At 35.9% G+C, this 23,260-nt stretch overlaps 1 protein-coding gene across 1 annotated transcript; it reads left to right on the top strand.

The window, feature by feature from the left end:
• The first annotated feature begins 15 nt into the window (after positions 1-15).
• On the top strand, positions 16-23,106 carry glu (structural maintenance of chromosomes 4-like protein gluon). The gene is made up of 15 exons (XM_081980057.1): positions 16-174; positions 283-559; positions 613-804; positions 861-1,037; positions 1,215-1,319; positions 1,840-2,027; positions 2,078-2,937; positions 8,181-8,869; positions 8,919-9,187; positions 21,444-21,622; positions 21,677-21,816; positions 21,913-22,077; positions 22,131-22,378; positions 22,485-22,906; positions 22,961-23,106. The coding sequence occupies exons 2-15, from the start codon at positions 305-307 to the stop codon at positions 23,050-23,052; spliced, it is 3,981 nt and encodes a 1,326-aa protein (XP_081836183.1). The 5' UTR covers positions 16-174; positions 283-304; the 3' UTR covers positions 23,053-23,106.
• The last annotated feature ends 154 nt before the right edge of the window (positions 23,107-23,260 follow it).

The following is a 23,260-nucleotide window of genomic DNA, read 5'->3' on the forward strand; positions in this document are numbered from 1 at the left end:
TATGACATTTGACGTAACACAAAAACGTATCTGTCAAATTTTAAAAAAGTGTTTACTAAACGGAAAATGCTCTCATCAATTTTTGTTTGTTTTCTTTCTAATTAGTTATCATACCAAACCTCTAAAACACTTGTAGTGATAGTGATAGTGCTGTTAATAACCATTCCGAGTCTGGTGAGTAGTTTCTGTCATTCTTACTTGAACTGGTTTTTGCTCATTAAATAAGCACTAAACAGACCCACCAAAATAGCACAAAACGCTATTACAATAAACACTTTACAGTGGTTCAGGAAGCAAACTAGCAATGGCTGCAGGTGGAAAGAAAAAAACACCCTTAAAACCCCAACAAATGGAAGTGGAAGAACCGGCCTCCTCCTCTTCAGATGAGGAGGCTTTATCAGATGATGAGGGTACCAAAGTGGATGGAATTTACATACCACCAGCACAGCCTCCTACTCTATCAATGGACCCCACCGGCCCGCGGCTAATCATCACAAAAATCACCAATAATTTCTTTAAAAGTTATGCAGAAAACGAAGTTTTAGGCCCTTTCAATAAGGTTGTGTTTCCCTTCTTTTAGTGCTGCAAACCGACTAATCATTGGTTTTGCAGTGTTTCAACGCAATAGTAGGTCCAAACGGTAGCGGCAAAAGCAACGTGATCGATTCCCTGCTGTTTGTGTTTGGTTATAGAGCGTCAAAAATTCGAAGCAAAAAAGTGTCAGTTTTACTTCACAACTCCAGAAAATACCAAAATGTGAACGCCTGCACTGTAACAGTGCATTTTGCCCTAATTATAGACAAGGTAAATGGTTTTTTTTTGTTGTTATTTTACTAGTAAAGTAACCAAAACTAATGCAGGAAGGTGATGGATATGATGTGGTACCTGGGAGTGAGTTTAAGGTGTCTCGAATGGGATTAAAAGACAACTCATCCTACTACGAATTGAATGATCGGCGAGTGCAGTTTAAGGAAATTTCCATTTTACTACAAAAATACGGAATTGACTTGAAGCACAATAGATTTTTAATCTTGCAGGTAAGTCAGGAGTGATTTTGACCTCACAATGATGTAATTTGAAACCAACTGTCAAAAATACGTCATCGTGACGTCAGATTTGGTCTGAACTGTCCATAGAGCTTCAAAAGGGACAGCCCGTATACTTATTATGAAAGTGAACTGAATATACTTGATTGTAAATTAATTCTGTTCAAGGGGGAAGTGGAACAAATTGCTATGATGAAGTGCAAGGGGGACAAAGATGGCGAAACTGGTATGCTGGAGTACCTTGAAGATATTATCGGTACAACAAGATACAAAGTAGGTTATACAGGTGTGGTAAATTCAAAACCGACCATAGGAAAACCGCGTAACGGACAGAGAAACGTACATTATTACATGCGCGAGACTAAGACAGTAAATGAAAAAAATATCAAGTAGGCCATATTTTCAGCGCGCTGTTGTCAAAAAGTTATTTTGTAGACGGTATTTGAGTGATACTTGGCGTTTGGCAACAGCGCGCTGAAAATATGGCCTACTTGATATTTTTTTCGTTTACTGTCTTAGTCCCGCGCATGCAATTATCTACGTTTCTCTGTCAGTTACACGGTTTTCCTATGGTCGGTTTTGGATTTAGTACACCTGTATAAGTAAACATATTTAGATGTCATATGAGCTAGACAAAGATGGTGATAAATTTGGTCACATTACCATATCATTAGAAATACTGGTAACTGCCAAATTACGTCACATCCGTTTCGGAAGTTTGTTGCCATTTTTGTCTGTCCCATTGGTTTCTTATGGATGTTTCTATTTGTATGTTTTTTTTGTGGGGAAATAGAAACCGCTGGAGCAGGTGTTTGAGCGGGTGGAAGTATTGTCGGAGCGTAGAAGTGAAAAATTGAACCGACTCAAAATGGTGGAGGAGGAATTAACCGAATTGCGCGAGCCCATGCAACAGGCCGTTAATTTCCTTAAAACGGAAAATACGGTGATTCGTAGCAAAAATTTTTTGTACCAAAAATCAATGTAAGTTAACCCTTTAGACAAGCAATCACCTAAACGTAACCAAATTGCAGTAAAGAGGTCACATCAAAATCAGCAGAAACCCAAACATCAAAAGACGAACTGTTTGTAATCCAGAAGGAATTCATTGACAAACTTAAAGCTTTGAAGGAACAAAAGCAAAAACATTTAGAAGAACAGAACGAGGAGGGAAAAGTGTACGAGGAGCTGAAAAAAAAGAAGGAAAGCCTGTCGCAAGCCTTTGACAATGCTAACAAGAGAGACGTACAGTTACAAGAAAACCTCGTCAGCAAAAACAAAGCCAGGAAGAAAACCAAACAACAAATAGCGGAAGAAAAGCAGAAACTTGAAAAACTGGAAAAAGTACCCAAAGAGAATGAGGCAGAAATAAAAAGCTTAGAAGCTCAGTTGGAAAAGTGCCAAAAACAAAAAGAACAACACGAGGCTGAGAAGGCGGTTATTTTAAAAAACATTCAAAGAGAAACTCAACCGTTACAAACTGAAAAGGAACGACTGGAAACCGATTTAATCGTACTGAAAGGGAACGTAACGGAAGCGAGAACCGCCTTCAATTTGGCCGAAACCGAACTAAAAATGTGCGTGAGCAACGAGGAAAGCGAAAAAAGCAAATTAGCCCAGCTGCAAGAGCATTACGAGCACGCTACCCAGACCATCAAAGAACGCACCCAACAAGTGGAGGAGTTGCAACGGAAAATTCCGGAAACGAAACGCGAACTGGACAAGGCCAATCAGGAGTCGCTCCAAGCGCGTCACGAGGAACAAACTCTAGTGAATGACGTGAGAGTGAAACGCGCCAGCCTGGAGGAGGGACGCAGTTCGATGCAAGCGTCCAGCTCTAGAGGACGAGTTTTGGACGCGTTGATGCAGGCTAAACGCGAAGGAAAATGTCCAGGTTAGTACCAGAGGGTAGTCAGTGGCATTTAGACGTCTTAGATGTTGGGTTGTAATTAGCAACAGAGTAATAACTTTGAATGTTTTATTTTATGACAAGAAAATTGAATTAGACAGCCCGAAAAAATTACACAACACTTCAAAAACTAACGTACCATATTACAAAAAGGTAATTTTACCTTTTTTCAAACTAGACATAATTTTAACTCGTCTTATTTAAGATTAGTTATAACAAATTCTAACACCCTCTCCTAATCTTAAATAAGAATACTTACTCCCAAAAGCTCATCTATAACTGACTTTAAAAAAAAAGCTTCTGTACATTCTGCAACAGTTATATACTCTGCTTCAGTACTGGAAAGTGATTCTATAGGTTGGCGTTTAGAACACCATGCCACAGGACCACCACAAAATTTTATGATATATCCTGTAGTGCTTTTCCTTGAGTATCTCCTGCAAAATCTGTGTCACTATAAGCTAACAAATTTTGAATCCTCACTATGACTTGTATATTGAATGCCCAAATTGATTGTTGAAACTAAATAACGCAAAATTGTTTTAATATTTCCTACGTCACGTTCTGACGGTTTATCTAATTTCCTACGACAATATCCTACCGCATAAGATATGTCTGGCCTAGTTTTATTCGAAACATATAGTAATGTACCTACTAATTCTCTGTAAGGAAAAACTTTGTTCAAACAAGTATCATCAGTGTTTGGATTATAAATCATGGGAGTACTAACTGGTTTCGTGTTTTCCAAACCAAAATCATCCAAGATTTCTGATATGTACTTACTTTGAGAACGTTTAATAGAATCTTTGCCTTTGCAAATCTCAATACCTAAAAAGGAAGTTGGATTTTTACAGGACACTATCTCAAAATTAGTTGTTAATTTCTGAATCAAAATATTAATCTGTTCCTCATCATTTCCTAAAATTAGACCATCATCTACGTAAATCGCTAGAAATCAGGTGGAGGATTCATTTTTGTTTATACATTGTTCACTTTTAAGGTGTATCAAACCAATTGATTTTAAAACAGAAGTAAAATGTTCATTCCACCTCATTGGACTTTGTTTAAGCCCATACAATGCTTTTTTTAACAAACAGATTTTATTTTCACAATTTACTTTCGAATAACAGTCTGGAATTTCCATAAAAATTTCATCTTTTAATTCGCTATACAAAAAGGCTGTTTTGACATCGAATTTCCTAATTATTAAACTATTTTTAGCAGCTAAAGCAATCAAAATTCTTAACGGAGCTGTACTTATGACTGGACTAAACGTTTCCGTATAATCTATTCCCTGTTCTTGCTCAAATCCCCTAATTACTAGTCTAGCTTTATATTTATTATTTTCTTTAATTCGAAAAACCCATTTACTACTTAAAATCTTCTTACTTTTAGCCGCCTCTCTGTCCACATACATCCAAGTTTGATTTTTTTCTAATGACTCCTCTTCATTTATTGCTTCGCTGTATGACAGCATTACGTACTCATTTAATCATTGAGGCTTCTTGATGATTCTTCCACTTCTTGTTTGAATATTATTTTCGATTTCTTCTTGGACATCAGAAACGTACATTTTCATTGCAGATTTCATCCATCACATTTTCAGGTAAATTTACATCTGAAGCAGGTTCCAAATGTTCAATCACTTAATTTAGGTTATCTTCCAGAAACACGGTTTTTTTAGTTGTGTTAAATTCTTGTCTAACCACTGGTTCTTTAAAGATAACATCTCTGGAAGTTACGGTTTTTCTATTTTTATTGTCCCACAGGCGATAACTTCCTAAAGAGTATCCAACAAAAATGTACTCATCACAACGGTAATCAAGCTTCTTCGTTGGTCCCAGTCTTTTCGCATAAGCTATGCATCCAAAAATTTGTTAAATCAGGTTTTTTTCCATTCCACATTTCAGTAGGAGTTTTATCAATAGTACTAGAAGGACTTCTATTTAACAAATAAGTTGCAGTGTATACAGCTTCACCCCAGAAAGCCTTGTCCAAGTTTGCCTCAAATATAAGAGCTCTAGCCTTTTCCATTATGGTTCGATTTTTATATTCTCCTCCATTATCGCACCGTATTTTTGAGACTTTTAAATTTTGACAAGCTTCCACTTCGTGTATGTAGTTTTTAAGATTTTCAGCTGATTCACTCTTATGTGTCATTAGGGAAACTTGAGTGTAATGAGTGAAATCATCCATTATTGTCAAGAAATACCTATTGCCATCCCAGGTTTCTGGTTCAATTGGACCACACACATCACTATGTATCAGTTCTAATGGTCTTGTGGCTCTGGTCCTAGTGCTGTTAAAGGGTTTACGAGTTTGCTTAGACTGTAAGCAAACTACACAATCCTTTATCTTTTGGTCACATTCTACAGTATTTAAAATCATGCCCTTAAATTTTTGCTTAACTCCGGAACATACAGCACATTTTCAAGAACACATTGATCTGTTTCAATGAATCCTTTACCCTCTGATGTTATAGATGAATTCTTCTTGGTGAAGTGAACAGATTTTTATTGCTTGTCATATGCGATGAAGCTCCAGAGTCAATGAAGAAAGTTGCTGTATTTGATTCTAAATCCATATCTTCACATAGAAAAGCTATTTTGCTATGAGTTTCCTGTCGACTTTGATGTTGGCTTTGTCTGTTTCGGAAGTAACAATTGCTTTCTATATGATTTGTTTTTTTACATATTCTACATGACCTTTTGTCACAATAACGAGCAATATGTCCCTCCTTGCCACATTTAAAACATTTTCCTCCAAATCTTGTTTTATTCTTATTTACTGGTTGTTGTAACCATACCTTCGGGTTCGCATTGTTTCTTCTGTCTTTCTTCTTCTCCAATCAGTCTGTTTGAGAGATTTTCAAGGGTTTTATCACCTTGTGAAGTGGATTCCCAAGACGTAGCAAAATTTCTAAACTGATCAGGTAATGTTGCAAGTATTTTAGATGCCAACATACTGTCTGGGATATCTTGTCCAAGTACTCTCAGCCTACATGCCAAGTTTTCAATTTTGCTAATGTGCATTAAAATGTCAGTTCCTTTGCTGTACGAAAAATTAAAAAATTGTTGCATCAAATAACATTTTTCGTCTTCTGTTTGTTTCTCATATATGTTTTTAAGCTTGTCGTACGTTTCTTTAGAACAGTTAAAAATATGCATTAGTTGCTTCTTATCTATGGTTGTTATTATTATTTTCTGAGCTCGGGCGTCTTTCTTTTCAAAATCTGCTTTTTCCTTATCATTTGCCAGATCTTCCATTTTCTTTATTCCTGACGCAATTTCCCATAATCCATGTGCCTTAAACAGGATTGTGACTTGAAATTTCCAAATTTGATATGTTTCACTATTTGTTAATCTCTCAATCTGAGAAACGTCTTCCTCCGTCATTTTAGTTTTTAATTTTATGCCTTTATGACCAAACACCAGGTCCAAATTTTATTTTTACTGAAGACCTCTGTAACACTATCTTCAAAATCACTTCCGCAGCTTAACGAACTCTGGGCCCATAACCTGTTGGGTTGTAATCAGCAACAGAGTAATAACTTGGAACGTTTTATTTTATGATAAGAAAATTAAATTAGACAGCCCGAAAAATTTCACTACATCAACTTCAAAAACTAACTTGTACCATATTACAAAAATGTAATTTTACCGTTTTACAAACTAAACATAATTTTAATTCGTCTTATTTAAGATTAGTTTTCTAACTGACTATACTCGATTTTTTAGCGTTTTTTTTGCTTAAAACTGTCATTTTCACACCACAAATTGGTTTTACAGGCGGTTTTGTCCTTGACTGTCCTTTCAAACTGTATTTCTAGCAGTTCAAATTTTGACACTGTTTTTCTAACTGGCTATACTCGATTTTTTGTGTTTTTTTTATACTATTGGATAGGAAATTTAATAAGGATTCCAAAAATGTGCTTAAAATTGTCATTTTCACACCACAAATTGGTTTTACAGGCGATTTTGTCCTTGACTGTCCTTTCAAACTGTATTTCTAGCAGTTCAAATTTTGACACTGTTTTTCTAACTGGCTATACTCGATTTTTTGTGTTTTTTTTATACTATTGGATAGGAAATTTAATAAGGATTCCAAAAATGTGCTTAAAATTGTCATTTTCACACCACAAATTGGTTTTACAGGCGATTTTGTCCTTGACTGTCCATTCAAACTGTGTTTCTGTTAGTTCCAACTTTGACACTGTTTTTCTCTCTGACTGTACTCAATTTGGTAGTGTTTTTTTAGGTTAGTAGATAGGAAATTTAATGAGAATTCCAAAAATGTGCTTAAAACTGTCATTTTCACACTACAAGTGGGTTTTACAGGCGATTTTGTCCTTGACTGTCCTTTCAAACTGTGTTTCTAGCAGTTCAAATTTTGACACTGTTTTTCTAACTGGCTATACTCGATTTTTTGTGTTTATTTATACTATTGGATAGGAAATTTAATAAGGATTCCAAAAATGTGCTTAAAACTGTCATTTTTACACCACAAATTGGTTTTACAGGCGATTTTGTCCTTGACTGTCCTTTCAAACTGTATTTCTAGCAGTTCAAATTTTGACACTGTTTTTCTAACTGGCTATACTCGATTTTTTGTGTTTTTTTATACTATTGGATAGGAAATTTAATGAGGATTCCAAAAATGTGCTTAAAACTGTCATTTTCACACCACAAATTGGTTTTACAGGCGATTTTGTCCTTGACTGTCCTTTCAAACTGTATTTCTAGCAGTTCAAATTTTGACAATCAAGTTTTGACAATTTGACAAAATTTTGAAAAATCAAGTTTTTCTAACTGGCTATACTCGATTTTTTAGTGTTTTTTTATACTAATTTTACCTTTTTACAAACTAGACATAATTTTAACTCGTCTTATTTAAGATTAGTTATAACAAATTCTAACACTAGAGGCTTCTGGCAGTTTAAAACAGTTCTGGGAATGTCTAAGATACTTGTAGAGGAATCTGGCGCTTTCTAGAAGGTTGTCAGTAGCATTAAGAGGTCTATAGAATTTTCAAGATAGTCCTAGAGGCCTCTGGCAATTTAAAACAGTTAAGGGAAAGTTTAGGAGTCTCGAACTGTTTAGAAGATTGCCAGTAACATTTCGACTTCTATGGAACTTTCAAAATAGAAGCTTTTCAGCTTGTTGGTTTCTTTGAACCAACTTAAATCACCGATTTGCACTAATTCTTTTTTTTTTTTTGTTGTCCAACAGGTTTGTTTGGTCGTTTGGGTGATTTGGGCGCCATAGACGCGAAATACGACGTTGCCATATCGACGGCGTGCGGTCCTCTCGACAATATCGTGGTGGACACGGTAAATTGCGCCCAATGGTGCATCGAATACCTGAAACAAAATAACGTGGGCAGGGGCGTGTTTATCGCGTTGGAGAAACAGGAACATTTGCGCGATCGTGCCGAATCGCGCATCCAAACGCCCGAAAACGTGCATCGGCTCTACGATCTGATCAAAGTTCAAGACGATCGAGTGAAAACGGCGTTTTACTACGCGCTGAGGGATACTCTGGTGGCCAACGATTTGGAGCAAGCGTCCCGGATTGCTTTTGGTAGGCAACGATTCCGCGTGGTCACGATGAAGGGCGATTTGATCGAAACGTCGGGCACAATGAGCGGTGGGGGTAAGAGCGTGTCCAGAGGGCGGATGGGGCAATCAGTCGCCGTGGCCAAAGTGGATCCGCGCGAACTCAACCGCCTCGAAGAGGAGGTGGTTAGAATGGAGCAGCGAGTGAGGGAGTTACGGCAACGTCAAAACACTCTAACCGTCCAGATTGCCGAGCTTCAGCCCGTACTCAGAGAGATGCAAGTCAACTCGGAAAAGTTCACCAGCGAGCTGAAGAATTTACGCACCCAACAGCCGAATTTACAACGGCAAATCAAAGATCAGGTACGTGTCAGCTTGACGTCAAAATCAATGTTTATAAGTAACTCTGTAGATTGCTCGAGTCAAATCCACGGTGTCCGACCCTGCCCAAGTGAAAAAACTCGAGGAGGTAGTGGAGGCGCGTAGACGTCAACTCGACGCGGCCATGGATACAGCCGGAGAGCTCCAGGTGCAAGTGGATCAGCTTACGAAAGAGATCAAGGACAAGAGCACGGGCAAGATCCGAACAGTGGATAAGCTGATCAAGGAGTGCACCAAAAATATTGAAATGTCCAAAGCGGAAGTGACAAAGTTGCGTGTAGCCGTCAAAACGGCGGAAAGGTGCGTATTTTTGGGAAAATAACATGACGTAATGTTCCCATAACTGTTAATTGTGTTAATTTACCAGAGGCCTCTAGCACCATTTTGAAAATTCCATAGACCTCTTAATGCTACTGACAACCTTCTAGAAAGTGTCAGAACCCTTTGCAAGGGTCTTAAGCCTTCCCAGACTTGTTTGAATTTGCCAGAAGGCTCTAGCAACATTTTAAAAATGCCAGGGACGTCTAAATGCTACTGAGAACCTTCTAAAAGGCTCCATATTCCTCTAGAGGTGTCTAAAACCTTTCCATAACTGTTTTAAACTGCCAGAAGCCTCTAGAACCATTTTGAACGTTCCATAGATCTCTAAATACTACTGACAACCTTCCAAAAAGTGCCAGAATCTTCCAGAAAGTGTTTTAAACCTGACATCTAATGTTTTTCATAAAAATCATCGATTTTTTCTGTACTATTGTGCCTCAGATAGTTTTACCAACTTTATGGTGTCATATAATTGAACTATTTACCACGTGATGGCTGTATACGAATGACAGTGACCATCACGTGCTTAACTGTCAAATTGAATTCGGACGAATCCAGTTAACTTGAGGAAAACTTCGATTTGCCTGTTTTAGCTCCTTCCTTAGCTTGACCCTAAGTTCCTCCATCTTTTTAAAGCTCGGTTCTCATGTATCCGGAATTATAACGGAGCGCGGGGTGCGGAATGAATGCTTTTTACGCACGGAAAACTACTTGTCGTTCACATGTGACGAGTGACACAGCTGCGGAATGGTTTGACGGAATAGTGTTAATACAAGTGGGTTTTACAGGCGATTTTGTCCTTGACTGTCCTTTCAAACTGTGTTTCTAGCAGTTCAAATTTTGACACTGTTTTTCTAACTGACTATACTCGATTTTTTAGCGTTCTTTTAGACTATTGGATAGGAAATTTAATGAGGATTCCAAAAATGTGCTTAAAACTGTCATTTTCACACCACAAATTGGATTTACAGGCGATTTTGTCCTTGACTGTCCTTTCAAACTGTGTTTCTGTTAGTTCAAACTTTGACACTGTTTTTCTCTCTGACTGTACTCAATTTGGTAGTGTTTTTTTAGGTTAGTAGATAGGAAATTTAATGAGGATTCCAAAAATGTGCTTAAAACTGTCATTTTCACACCACAAATTGGTTTTACAGGCGATTTTGTCCTTGACTGTCCTTTCAAACTGTGTTTCTGTTAGTTCAAACTTTGACACTGTTTTTCTCTCTGACTGTACTCAATTTGGTAGTGTTTTTTTAAGTTAGTAGATAGGAAATTTAATGAGGATTCCAAAAATGTGCTTAAAACTGTCATTTTCACACCACAAATGGGTTTTACAGGCGATTTTGTCCTTGACTGTCCTTTCAAACTGTGTTTCTGTTAGTTCAAACTTTGACACTGTTTTTCTAACTGACTATACTCGATTTTTTAGCGTTTTTTTAGACTATTGGATAGGAAATTTAATGAGGATTCCAAAAATGTGCTTAAAACTGTCATTTTTACACCACAAATGGGTTTTACAGGCGATTTTGTCTTTGACTGTCCTTTCGAACTGTGTTTCTTTTAGTTCAAAATTTGACTGCTTTTTTCCCAGACTGTACCACATTTTATACGGTTTTTCCAAGTAACTGAATAGGAAATTTAACGAGGATTCCAAAAATGTGCTTAAAACTGTCATTTTCTCATTCCAAGTGGGTTTTATAGGCGATTTTGTCTCTGACTGTCCTTTCAAACTGTGTTTCTGTTAGTTCAAACTTTGACACTGTTTTTCTCTCTGACTGTACTTAATTTGGTAGTGTTTTTTTAGGTTAGTAGATAGGAAATTTAATGAGGATTCAAAAAATGTGCTTAAAACTGTCATTTTCACACCACAAATGGGTTTTACAGGCGATTTTGTCCTTGACTGTCCTTTCAAACTGTGTTTCTAGCAGTTCAAATTTTGACATTGTTTTTCTAACTGACTATACCCGATTTTTTAGTGTTTTTTTAGACTATTGGATAGGAAATTTAATGAGGATTCCAAAAATGTGCTTAAAACTGTCATTTTCACACCACAAATTGGTTTTACAGGCGATTTTGTCCTTGACTGTCCTTTCAAACTGTGTTTCTGTTAGTTCAAACTTTGACACTGTTTTTCTCTCTGACTGTACTCAATTTGGTAGTGTTTTTTTAGGTTAGTAGATAGGAAATTTAATGAGGATTCCAAAAATGTGCTTAAAACTGTCATTTTCACACCACAAATTGGTTTTACAGGCGATTTTGTCCTTGACTGTCCTTTCAAACTGTGTTTCTGTTAGTTCAAACTTTGACACTGTTTTTCTCTCTGACTGTACTCAATTTGGTAGTGTTTTTTTAAGTTAGTAGATAGGAAATTTAATGAGGATTCCAAAAATGTGCTTAAAACTGTCATTTTCACACCACAAATGGGTTTTACAGGCGATTTTGTCCTTGACTGTCCTTTCAAACTGTGTTTCTGTTAGTTCAAACTTTGACACTGTTTTTCTAACTGACTATACTCGATTTTTTAGCGTTTTTTTTAGACTATTGGATAGGAAATTTAATGAGGATTCCAAAAATGTGCTTAAAACTGTCATTTTTACACCACAAATGGGTTTTACAGGCGATTTTGTCTTTGACTGTCCTTTCGAACTGTGTTTCTTTTAGTTCAAAATTTGACTGCTTTTTTCCCAGACTGTACCACATTTTATACGGTTTTTCCAAGTAACTGAATAGGAAATTTAACGAGGATTCCAAAAATGTGCTTAAAACTGTCATTTTCTCATTCCAAGTGGGTTTTATAGGCGATTTTGTCTCTGACTGTCCTTTCAAACTGTGTTTCTGTTAGTTCAAACTTTGACACTGTTTTTCTCTCTGACTGTACTTAATTTGGTAGTGTTTTTTTAGGTTAGTAGATAGGAAATTTAATGAGGATTCAAAAAATGTGCTTAAAACTGTCATTTTCACACCACAAATGGGTTTTACAGGCGATTTTGTCCTTGACTGTCCTTTCAAACTGTGTTTCTGTTAGTTCAAACTTTGACACTGTTTTTCTCTCTGACTGTACTCAATTTGGTAGTGTTTTTTTAAGTTAGTAGATAGGAAATTTAATGAGGATTCCAAAAATGTGCTTAAAACTGTCATTTTCACACCACAAATTGGATTTACAGGCGATTTTGTCCTTGACTGTCCTTTCAAACTGTGTTTCTGTTAGTTCAAACTTTGACACTGTTTTTCTCTCTGACTGTACTCAATTTGGTAGTGTTTTTTTAGGTTAGTAGATAGGAAATTTAATGAGGATTCCAAAAATGTGCTTAAAACTGTCATTTTCACACCACAAATTGGTTTTACAGGCGATTTTGTCCTTGACTGTCCTTTCAAACTGTGTTTCTGTTAGTTCAAACTTTGACACTGTTTTTCTCTCTGACTGTACTCAATTTGGTAGTGTTTTTTTAAGTTAGTAGATAGGAAATTTAATGAGGATTCCAAAAATGTGCTTAAAACTGTCATTTTCACACCACAAATGGGTTTTACAGGCGATTTTGTCCTTGACTGTCCTTTCAAACTGTGTTTCTGTTAGTTCAAACTTTGACACTGTTTTTCTAACTGACTATACTCGATTTTTTAGCGTTTTTTTTAGACTATTGGATAGGAAATTTAATGAGGATTCCAAAAATGTGCTTAAAACTGTCATTTTTACACCACAAATGGGTTTTACAGGCGATTTTGTCTTTGACTGTCCTTTCGAACTGTGTTTCTTTTAGTTCAAAATTTGACTGCTTTTTTCCCAGACTGTACCACATTTTATACGGTTTTTCCAAGTAACTGAATAGGAAATTTAACGAGGATTCCAAAAATGTGCTTAAAACTGTCATTTTCTCATTCCAAGTGGGTTTTATAGGCGATTTTGTCTCTGACTGTCCTTTCAAACTGTGTTTCTGTTAGTTCAAACTTTGACACTGTTTTTCTCTCTGACTGTACTTAATTTGGTAGTGTTTTTTTAGGTTAGTAGATAGGAAATTTAATGAGGATTCAAAAAATGTGCTTAAAACTGTCATTTTCACACCACAAATGGGTTTTACAGGCGATTTTGTCCTTGACTGTCCTTTCAAACTGTGTTTCTAGCAGTTCAAATTTTGACATTGTTTTTCTAACTGACTATACCCGATTTTTTAGTGTTTTTTTAGACTATTGGATAGGAAATTTAATGAGGATTCCAAAAATGTGCTTAAAACTGTCATTTTCACACCACAAATTGGTTTTACAGGCGATTTTGTCCTTGACTGTCCTTTCAAACTGTGTTTCTGTTAGTTCAAACTTTGACACTGTTTTTCTCTCTGATTGTACTCAATTTGGTAGTGTTTTTTTAGGTTAGTAGATAGGAAATTTAATGAGGATTCAAAAAATGTGCTTAAAACTGTCATTTTCACACCACAAATGGGTTTTACAGGCGATTTTGTCCTTGACTGTCCTTTCAAACTGTGTTTCCAGCAGTTCAAATTTTGACATTGTTTTTCTAACTGACTATACCCGATTTTTTAGTGTTTTTTTAGACTATTGAATAGGAAATTTAATGAGGATTCCAAAAATGTGCTTAAAACTGTCATTTTCATATTACAAGTGGGTTTTACAGGCGATTTTGTCCTTGACTGTCCTTTCAAACTGTGTTTCTAGCAGTTCAAATTTTGACACTGTTTTTCTAACTGACTATACTCGATTTTTTAGTGTTTTTTTAGACTATTGGATAGGAAATTTAATGAGGATTCCAAAAATGTGCTTAAAACTGTCATTTTCACACCACAAATTAATTTTACAGGCGATTTTGTCCTTGACTGTCCTTTCAAACTGTGTTTCTGTTAGTTCAAACTTTGACACTGTTTTTCTCTCTGACTGTACTCAATTTGGTAGTGTTTTTTTAGGTTAGTAGATAGGAAATTTAATGAGGATTCCAAAAATGTGCTTAAAACTGTCATTTTCACACCACAAATTGGTTTTACAGGCGATTTTGTCCTTGACTGTCCTTTCAAACTGTGTTTCTGTTAGTTCAAACTTTGACACTGTTTTTCTCTCTGACTGTACTTAATTTGGTAGTGTTTTTTTAGGTTAGTAGATAGGAAATTTAATGAGGATTCAAAAAATGTGCTTAAAACTGTCATTTTCACACCACAAATGGGTTTTACAGGCGATTTTGTCCTTGACTGTCCTTTCAAACTGTGTTTCTAGCAGTTCAAATTTTGACATTGTTTTTCTAACTGACTATACCCGATTTTTTAGTGTTTTTTTAGACTATTGGATAGGAAATTTAATGAGGATTCCAAAAATGTGCTTAAAACTGTCATTTTCACACCACAAATTGGTTTTACAGGCGATTTTGTCCTTGACTGTCCTTTCAAACTGTGTTTCTGTTAGTTCAAACTTTGACACTGTTTTTCTCTCTGATTGTACTCAATTTGGTAGTGTTTTTTTAGGTTAGTAGATAGGAAATTTAATGAGGATTCAAAAAATGTGCTTAAAACTGTCATTTTCACACCACAAATGGGTTTTACAGGCGATTTTGTCCTTGACTGTCCTTTCAAACTGTGTTTCCAGCAGTTCAAATTTTGACATTGTTTTTCTAACTGACTATACCCGATTTTTTAGTGTTTTTTTAGACTATTGAATAGGAAATTTAATGAGGATTCCAAAAATGTGCTTAAAACTGTCATTTTCATATTACAAGTGGGTTTTACAGGCGATTTTGTCCTTGACTGTCCTTTCAAACTGTGTTTCTAGCAGTTCAAATTTTGACACTGTTTTTCTAACTGACTATACTCGATTTTTTAGTGTTTTTTTAGACTATTGGATAGGAAATTTAATGAGGATTCCAAAAATGTGCTTAAAACTGTCATTTTCACACCACAAATTAATTTTACAGGCGATTTTGTCCTTGACTGTCCTTTCAAACTGTGTTTCTGTTAGTTCAAACTTTGACACTGTTTTTCTCTCTGACTGTACTCAATTTGGTAGTGTTTTTTTAGGTTAGTAGATAGGAAATTTAATGAGGATTCCAAAAATGTGCTTAAAACTGTCATTTTCACACCACAAATGGGTTTTACAGGCGATTTTGTCCTTGACTGTCGTTTCAAACTGTGTTTCTAACAATTCAAACTTTGACACCATTTTTCACCATGACTGTACCGATATGTTTTTTGTTTTTTTTTTGGCTATTGAATAGGAAATTTAATGAGGATTCCAAAAATGTACTTAAATCAAACATTTTCTTACTAGAAGTGGGTTTCACCAGCGATTTTGTCCCTGACTGTCCTTTCGAACTGTGTTTCGTTTAGTTCAAAATTTGACACTGTTTTTCTCCCAGACTGTACTACATTTTATACGGTTTTTTCAAGTAACTGAATAGGAAATTTAACGAGGATTCCAAAAATGTGCTTAAAACTGTCATTTTCACACCACAAATTGGTTTTACAGGCGATTTTGTCCTTGACTGTCCTTTCAAACTGTGTTTCTGTTAGTTCAAACTTTGACACTGTTTTTCTCTCTGACTGTACTCAATTTGGTAGTGTTTTTTTAAGTTAGTAGATAGGAAATTTAATGAGGATTCCAAAAATGTGCTTAAAACTGTCATTTTCACACCACAAATGGGTTTTACAGGCGATTTTGTCCTTGACTGTCCTTTCAAACTGTGTTTCTGTTAGTTCAAACTTTGACACTGTTTTTCTAACTGACTATACTCGATTTTTTAGCGTTTTTTTAGACTATTGGATAGGAAATTTAATGAGGATTCCAAAAATGTGCTTAAAACTGTCATTTTTACACCACAAATGGGTTTTACAGGCGATTTTGTCTTTGACTGTCCTTTCGAACTGTGTTTCTTTTAGTTCAAAATTTGACTGCTTTTTTCCCAGACTGTACCACATTTTATACGGTTTTTCCAAGTAACTGAATAGGAAATTTAACGAGGATTCCAAAAATGTGCTTAAAACTGTCATTTTCTCATTCCAAGTGGGTTTTATAGGCGATTTTGTCTCTGACTGTCCTTTCAAACTGTGTTTCTGTTAGTTCAAACTTTGACACTGTTTTTCTCTCTGACTGTACTTAATTTGGTAGTGTTTTTTTAGGTTAGTAGATAGGAAATTTAATGAGGATTCAAAAAATGTGCTTAAAACTGTCATTTTCACACCACAAATGGGTTTTACAGGCGATTTTGTCCTTGACTGTCCTTTCAAACTGTGTTTCTGTTAGTTCAAACTTTGACACTGTTTTTCTCTCTGACTGTACTCAATTTGGTAGTGTTTTTTTAAGTTAGTAGATAGGAAATTTAATGAGGATTCCAAAAATGTGCTTAAAACTGTCATTTTCACACCACAAATTGGATTTACAGGCGATTTTGTCCTTGACTGTCCTTTCAAACTGTGTTTCTGTTAGTTCAAACTTTGACACTGTTTTTCTCTCTGACTGTACTCAATTTGGTAGTGTTTTTTTAGGTTAGTAGATAGGAAATTTAATGAGGATTCCAAAAATGTGCTTAAAACTGTCATTTTCACACCACAAATTGGTTTTACAGGCGATTTTGTCCTTGACTGTCCTTTCAAACTGTGTTTCTGTTAGTTCAAACTTTGACACTGTTTTTCTCTCTGACTGTACTCAATTTGGTAGTGTTTTTTTAAGTTAGTAGATAGGAAATTTAATGAGGATTCCAAAAATGTGCTTAAAACTGTCATTTTCACACCACAAATGGGTTTTACAGGCGATTTTGTCCTTGACTGTCCTTTCAAACTGTGTTTCTGTTAGTTCAAACTTTGACACTGTTTTTCTAACTGACTATACTCGATTTTTTAGCGTTTTTTTAGACTATTGGATAGGAAATTTAATGAGGATTCCAAAAATGTGCTTAAAACTGTCATTTTTACACCACAAATGGGTTTTACAGGCGATTTTGTCTTTGACTGTCCTTTCGAACTGTGTTTCTTTTAGTTCAAAATTTGACTGCTTTTTTCCCAGACTGTACCACATTTTATACGGTTTTTCCAAGTAACTGAATAGGAAATTTAACGAGGATTCCAAAAATGTGCTTAAAACTGTCATTTTCTCATTCCAAGTGGGTTTTATAGGCGATTTTGTCTCTGACTGTCCTTTCAAACTGTGTTTCTGTTAGTTCAAACTTTGACACTGTTTTTCTCTCTGACTGTACTTAATTTGGTAGTGTTTTTTTAGGTTAGTAGATAGGAAATTTAATGAGGATTCAAAAAATGTGCTTAAAACTGTCATTTTCACACCACAAATGGGTTTTACAGGCGATTTTGTCCTTGACTGTCCTTTCAAACTGTGTTTCTAGCAGTTCAAATTTTGACATTGTTTTTCTAACTGACTATACCCGATTTTTTAGTGTTTTTTTAGACTATTGGATAGGAAATTTAATGAGGATTCCAAAAATGTGCTTAAAACTGTCATTTTCACACCACAAATTGGTTTTACAGGCGATTTTGTCCTTGACTGTCCTTTCAAACTGTGTTTCTGTTAGTTCAAACTTTGACACTGTTTTTCTCTCTGATTGTACTCAATTTGGTAGTGTTTTTTTAGGTTAGTAGATAGGAAATTTAATGAGGATTCAAAAAATGTGCTTAAAACTGTCATTTTCACACCACAAATGGGTTTTACAGGCGATTTTGTCCTTGACTGTCCTTTCAAACTGTGTTTCCAGCAGTTCAAATTTTGACATTGTTTTTCTAACTGACTATACCCGATTTTTTAGTGTTTTTTTAGACTATTGAATAGGAAATTTAATGAGGATTCCAAAAATGTGCTTAAAACTGTCATTTTCATATTACAAGTGGGTTTTACAGGCGATTTTGTCCTTGACTGTCCTTTCAAACTGTGTTTCTAGCAGTTCAAATTTTGACACTGTTTTTCTAACTGACTATACTCGATTTTTTAGTGTTTTTTTAGACTATTGGATAGGAAATTTAATGAGGATTCCAAAAATGTGCTTAAAACTGTCATTTTCACACCACAAATTAATTTTACAGGCGATTTTGTCCTTGACTGTCCTTTCAAACTGTGTTTCTGTTAGTTCAAACTTTGACACTGTTTTTCTCTCTGACTGTACTCAATTTGGTAGTGTTTTTTTAGGTTAGTAGATAGGAAATTTAATGAGGATTCCAAAAATGTGCTTAAAACTGTCATTTTCACACCACAAATTGGTTTTACAGGCGATTTTGTCCTTGACTGTCCTTTCAAACTGTGTTTCTGTTAGTTCAAACTTTGACACTGTTTTTCTCTCTGACTGTACTTAATTTGGTAGTGTTTTTTTAGGTTAGTAGATAGGAAATTTAATGAGGATTCAAAAAATGTGCTTAAAACTGTCATTTTCACACCACAAATGGGTTTTACAGGCGATTTTGTCCTTGACTGTCCTTTCAAACTGTGTTTCTAGCAGTTCAAATTTTGACATTGTTTTTCTAACTGACTATACCCGATTTTTTAGTGTTTTTTTAGACTATTGGATAGGAAATTTAATGAGGATTCCAAAAATGTGCTTAAAACTGTCATTTTCACACCACAAATTGGTTTTACAGGCGATTTTGTCCTTGACTGTCCTTTCAAACTGTGTTTCTGTTAGTTCAAACTTTGACACTGTTTTTCTCTCTGATTGTACTCAATTTGGTAGTGTTTTTTTAGGTTAGTAGATAGGAAATTTAATGAGGATTCAAAAAATGTGCTTAAAACTGTCATTTTCACACCACAAATGGGTTTTACAGGCGATTTTGTCCTTGACTGTCCTTTCAAACTGTGTTTCCAGCAGTTCAAATTTTGACATTGTTTTTCTAACTGACTATACCCGATTTTTTAGTGTTTTTTTAGACTATTGAATAGGAAATTTAATGAGGATTCCAAAAATGTGCTTAAAACTGTCATTTTCATATTACAAGTGGGTTTTACAGGCGATTTTGTCCTTGACTGTCCTTTCAAACTGTGTTTCTAGCAGTTCAAATTTTGACACTGTTTTTCTAACTGACTATACTCGATTTTTTAGTGTTTTTTTAGACTATTGGATAGGAAATTTAATGAGGATTCCAAAAATGTGCTTAAAACTGTCATTTTCACACCACAAATTAATTTTACAGGCGATTTTGTCCTTGACTGTCCTTTCAAACTGTGTTTCTGTTAGTTCAAACTTTGACACTGTTTTTCTCTCTGACTGTACTCAATTTGGTAGTGTTTTTTTAGGTTAGTAGATAGGAAATTTAATGAGGATTCCAAAAATGTGCTTAAAACTGTCATTTTCACACCACAAATTGGTTTTACAGGCGATTTTGTCCTTGACTGTCCTTTCAAACTGTGTTTCTGTTAGTTCAAACTTTGACACTGTTTTTCTCTCTGACTGTACTTAATTTGGTAGTGTTTTTTTAGGTTAGTAGATAGGAAATTTAATGAGGATTCAAAAAATGTGCTTAAAACTGTCATTTTCACACCACAAATGGGTTTTACAGGCGATTTTGTCCTTGACTGTCCTTTCAAACTGTGTTTCTAGCAGTTCAAATTTTGACATTGTTTTTCTAACTGACTATACCCGATTTTTTAGTGTTTTTTTAGACTATTGGATAGGAAATTTAATGAGGATTCCAAAAATGTGCTTAAAACTGTCATTTTCACACCACAAATTGGTTTTACAGGCGATTTTGTCCTTGACTGTCCTTTCAAACTGTGTTTCTGTTAGTTCAAACTTTGACACTGTTTTTCTCTCTGATTGTACTCAATTTGGTAGTGTTTTTTTAGGTTAGTAGATAGGAAATTTAATGAGGATTCAAAAAATGTGCTTAAAACTGTCATTTTCACACCACAAATGGGTTTTACAGGCGATTTTGTCCTTGACTGTCCTTTCAAACTGTGTTTCCAGCAGTTCAAATTTTGACATTGTTTTTCTAACTGACTATACCCGATTTTTTAGTGTTTTTTTAGACTATTGAATAGGAAATTTAATGAGGATTCCAAAAATGTGCTTAAAACTGTCATTTTCATATTACAAGTGGGTTTTACAGGCGATTTTGTCCTTGACTGTCCTTTCAAACTGTGTTTCTAGCAGTTCAAATTTTGACACTGTTTTTCTAACTGACTATACTCGATTTTTTAGTGTTTTTTTAGACTATTGGATAGGAAATTTAATGAGGATTCCAAAAATGTGCTTAAAACTGTCATTTTCACACCACAAATTAATTTTACAGGCGATTTTGTCCTTGACTGTCCTTTCAAACTGTGTTTCTGTTAGTTCAAACTTTGACACTGTTTTTCTCTCTGACTGTACTCAATTTGGTAGTGTTTTTTTAGGTTAGTAGATAGGAAATTTAATGAGGATTCCAAAAATGTGCTTAAAACTGTCATTTTCACACCACAAATGGGTTTTACAGGCGATTTTGTCCTTGACTGTCGTTTCAAACTGTGTTTCTAACAATTCAAACTTTGACACCATTTTTCACCATGACTGTACCGATATGTTTTTTGTTTTTTTTTTTGGCTATTGAATAGGAAATTTAATGAGGATTCCAAAAATGTACTTAAATCAAACATTTTCTTACTAGAAGTGGGTTTCACCAGCGATTTTGTCCCTGACTGTCCTTTCGAACTGTGTTTCGTTTAGTTCAAAATTTGACACTGTTTTTCTCCCAGACTGTACTACATTTTATACGGTTTTTTCAAGTAACTGAATAGGAAATTTAACGAGGATTCCAAAAATGTGCTTAAAACTGTCATTTTCTCATTCCAAGTGGGTTTTACAGGCGATTTTGTCTCTGACTGTCTTTTCAAACTGTGTTTCTGGCAGTTCAAACTTTGGCAGCACTTTTCTCTCTGACTGTACTGAATACCTATAATTGTTTTCATTCGATTGGCAATCTGAAGCCGCCTTCTTCAAGGCATTATTATCCTTGTGTTGAGGGTGCTTAGAATCCCACAAAATGGGGTAACTTTGGACAAAATCAATTAGCGTAGTGTTAAAATCGTTTTCGTTCATCTTCACGGACATATTTGCTTTGCTGTTTCTGTTTTGATTTCTGTCCCTGTCATGATTACGACGTTTACGCGTGGAAAATATCAAAATATGCAATCCGGTCCGGATAGACGGACAGAACGCGGATTGGCTGAACGATTTTCCGCTGTCCGCATTCCGCGAATGTTCCGGATTCACGTGAACCAAGCTTAAATGTCACGCGTGAACAATTTTGAATTTAACAAAGACAAAACACTGTAGGAACTACAAGAGTACGACAGAGAACATCGCTCGAATGGAACAAGACGTGGAGGAGATGGAAGCAAGCTTGCGCACAATGATAGAGGAGAAAAACGAGGTGGCCGAGGACGCCAAGAAGCTTCTACAACTCGTCGAAGAGATTACCGCGCAGTTGGCCGATCGGGAAGAAGTGTTTTCAAGTTAGTTCGCGTCACACTAAATTGCCTGTTTAACTATTAGTTAATCTTCCTCAGAGGTTCGTAAACATGTCGAAAAAATTGTCAAAGAAGAGACAGCATTGAAAATGGAAAAAATCGACGTGGACGAAAAAATGGCCGTGTTCGACAAGAAACTCGCCGAATACAAGGGCGTGATTCGATCCTATCAAGCTAAAGTACGTCACTAAAGTTAAGCTTAAATTTGACAATTGTCACATGACACTACGATTGAGGAAAAACTGAGTTTTAATACACTTAAAAATTGTCCATAGTTAGAGCATCTGAAATTGCAAGAAATCCCTGATCAGCCGGTAGAAGAACTGAAACAGTACACGGACGAGGAAATCGAGGAAACGAACGCTACCGCCATAGAAAAGGAGCTGCAAACCGCAGAGAATTTCCTTAAAGCGGCCAAACCCAATTTAGCGGCGATTCAGGTAAGATTTTTCCGGTCATCTTCCGTTTTTATAATCGAAGCGGACCCATTTAGGTCTACTTGAAAAAACAAGTCGTGTACACGGAACGCGCCAAAGAACTGGACGAAATTTCGCAAAAACGTACGCAAATGAGGGCGCTCTACGACGATTTGCGCAAACGACGCAAAGAAGAGTTTGTCGCCGGTTATCACATTATTAAAATGAAACTGAAAGAAATGTACCAGATGATTACGTTGGGCGGTGATGCTGACTTTGAAATGGTCGATTCGTACGATCCGTTCAGTGAAGGCATTCAATTCAAGTAAGTATTTGACTGACTGATTTGAATCTGTATCTGATTCACTTGTGATCTGTCAAAAAAAGTGACATTAATTTTTCCAAGATGTCAAACGAATTTTTTTTTTAAGTGTGCGACCACCTAGAAAAACCTGGAAAAAAATCTCAAACCTGTCCGGAGGCGAAAAAACGTTATCGTCGCTCGCATTGGTGTTCGCCCTGCACTACTACAAACCGTCCCCGCTCTACGTCATGGACGAAATCGACGCCGCCCTCGACTTTAAAAACGTCTCGATCGTGGGCCACTACGTCAAAGAACGAACGAAAAACGCGCAATTTATCATTATTTCCTTACGTTCGAACATGTTCGAGCTGTGCGACTGTTTGGTGGGGATCTACAAGACGCACAACACCACGAAATCGATCGCCCTCTGTCCGAAATTGTACGCTTCCAAGCCTCAGCCAAGACCTGTGCAGGCCGAAGGCCCCGCCGAAAGGGAACCTGATAATATGCCGCCCAGTGCGCAGGCTAATCAACCTGACAATCCAGAAGGTCAGTTAGCTTCTATAATAATTATTGATGGTGTTTTAAAAAAACAAATTGCAGGAAGTGATGATTCGCTTAATGTCGAGCAACCCGAAGAGAACCAAATGGATGTGGATTCCATCCCTGAAACACCGTCTGATTCTGACAGCTAGGTTAAGTTTCATATTATTTTAATTCTTCCATTTACCAAAAAATTTTGAGATAAATTTGTGTTTCATGGTCCTCTAGTATGGTGTTTGCCATCCAATTTCAATTTTACACATATATTTAGTGACAAATTTGACAAGTTACACGGCAAATATCAATCGGTTGTTGGTTCGGCATAAACACTCATCTTTGGTTACGTCATCGCAAACTACT

Source organism: Ips typographus, linkage group LG5 (genome assembly GCF_016097725.1).
Source record: "Ips typographus isolate SLU linkage group LG5, UJ_Ityp_2.0, whole genome shotgun sequence".
Classification (NCBI taxonomy): Eukaryota; Metazoa; Arthropoda; class Insecta; order Coleoptera; family Curculionidae; genus Ips; species Ips typographus.

Excerpts from the sequence above, each read along its gene's own strand:
- glu (XM_081980057.1), top strand. The coding sequence starts at position 305 with ATGGCTGCAGGTGGAAAGAAAAAAACACCCTTAAAACCCCAACAAATG. Across the intron at positions 8,870-8,918 it reads AACGGCAAATCAAAGATCAG|ATTGCTCGAGTCAAATCCAC; the intron begins GTACGTGTCAGC and ends GTAACTCTGTAG. Across the intron at positions 21,623-21,676 it reads TCGGGAAGAAGTGTTTTCAA|AGGTTCGTAAACATGTCGAA; the intron begins GTTAGTTCGCGT and ends AATCTTCCTCAG.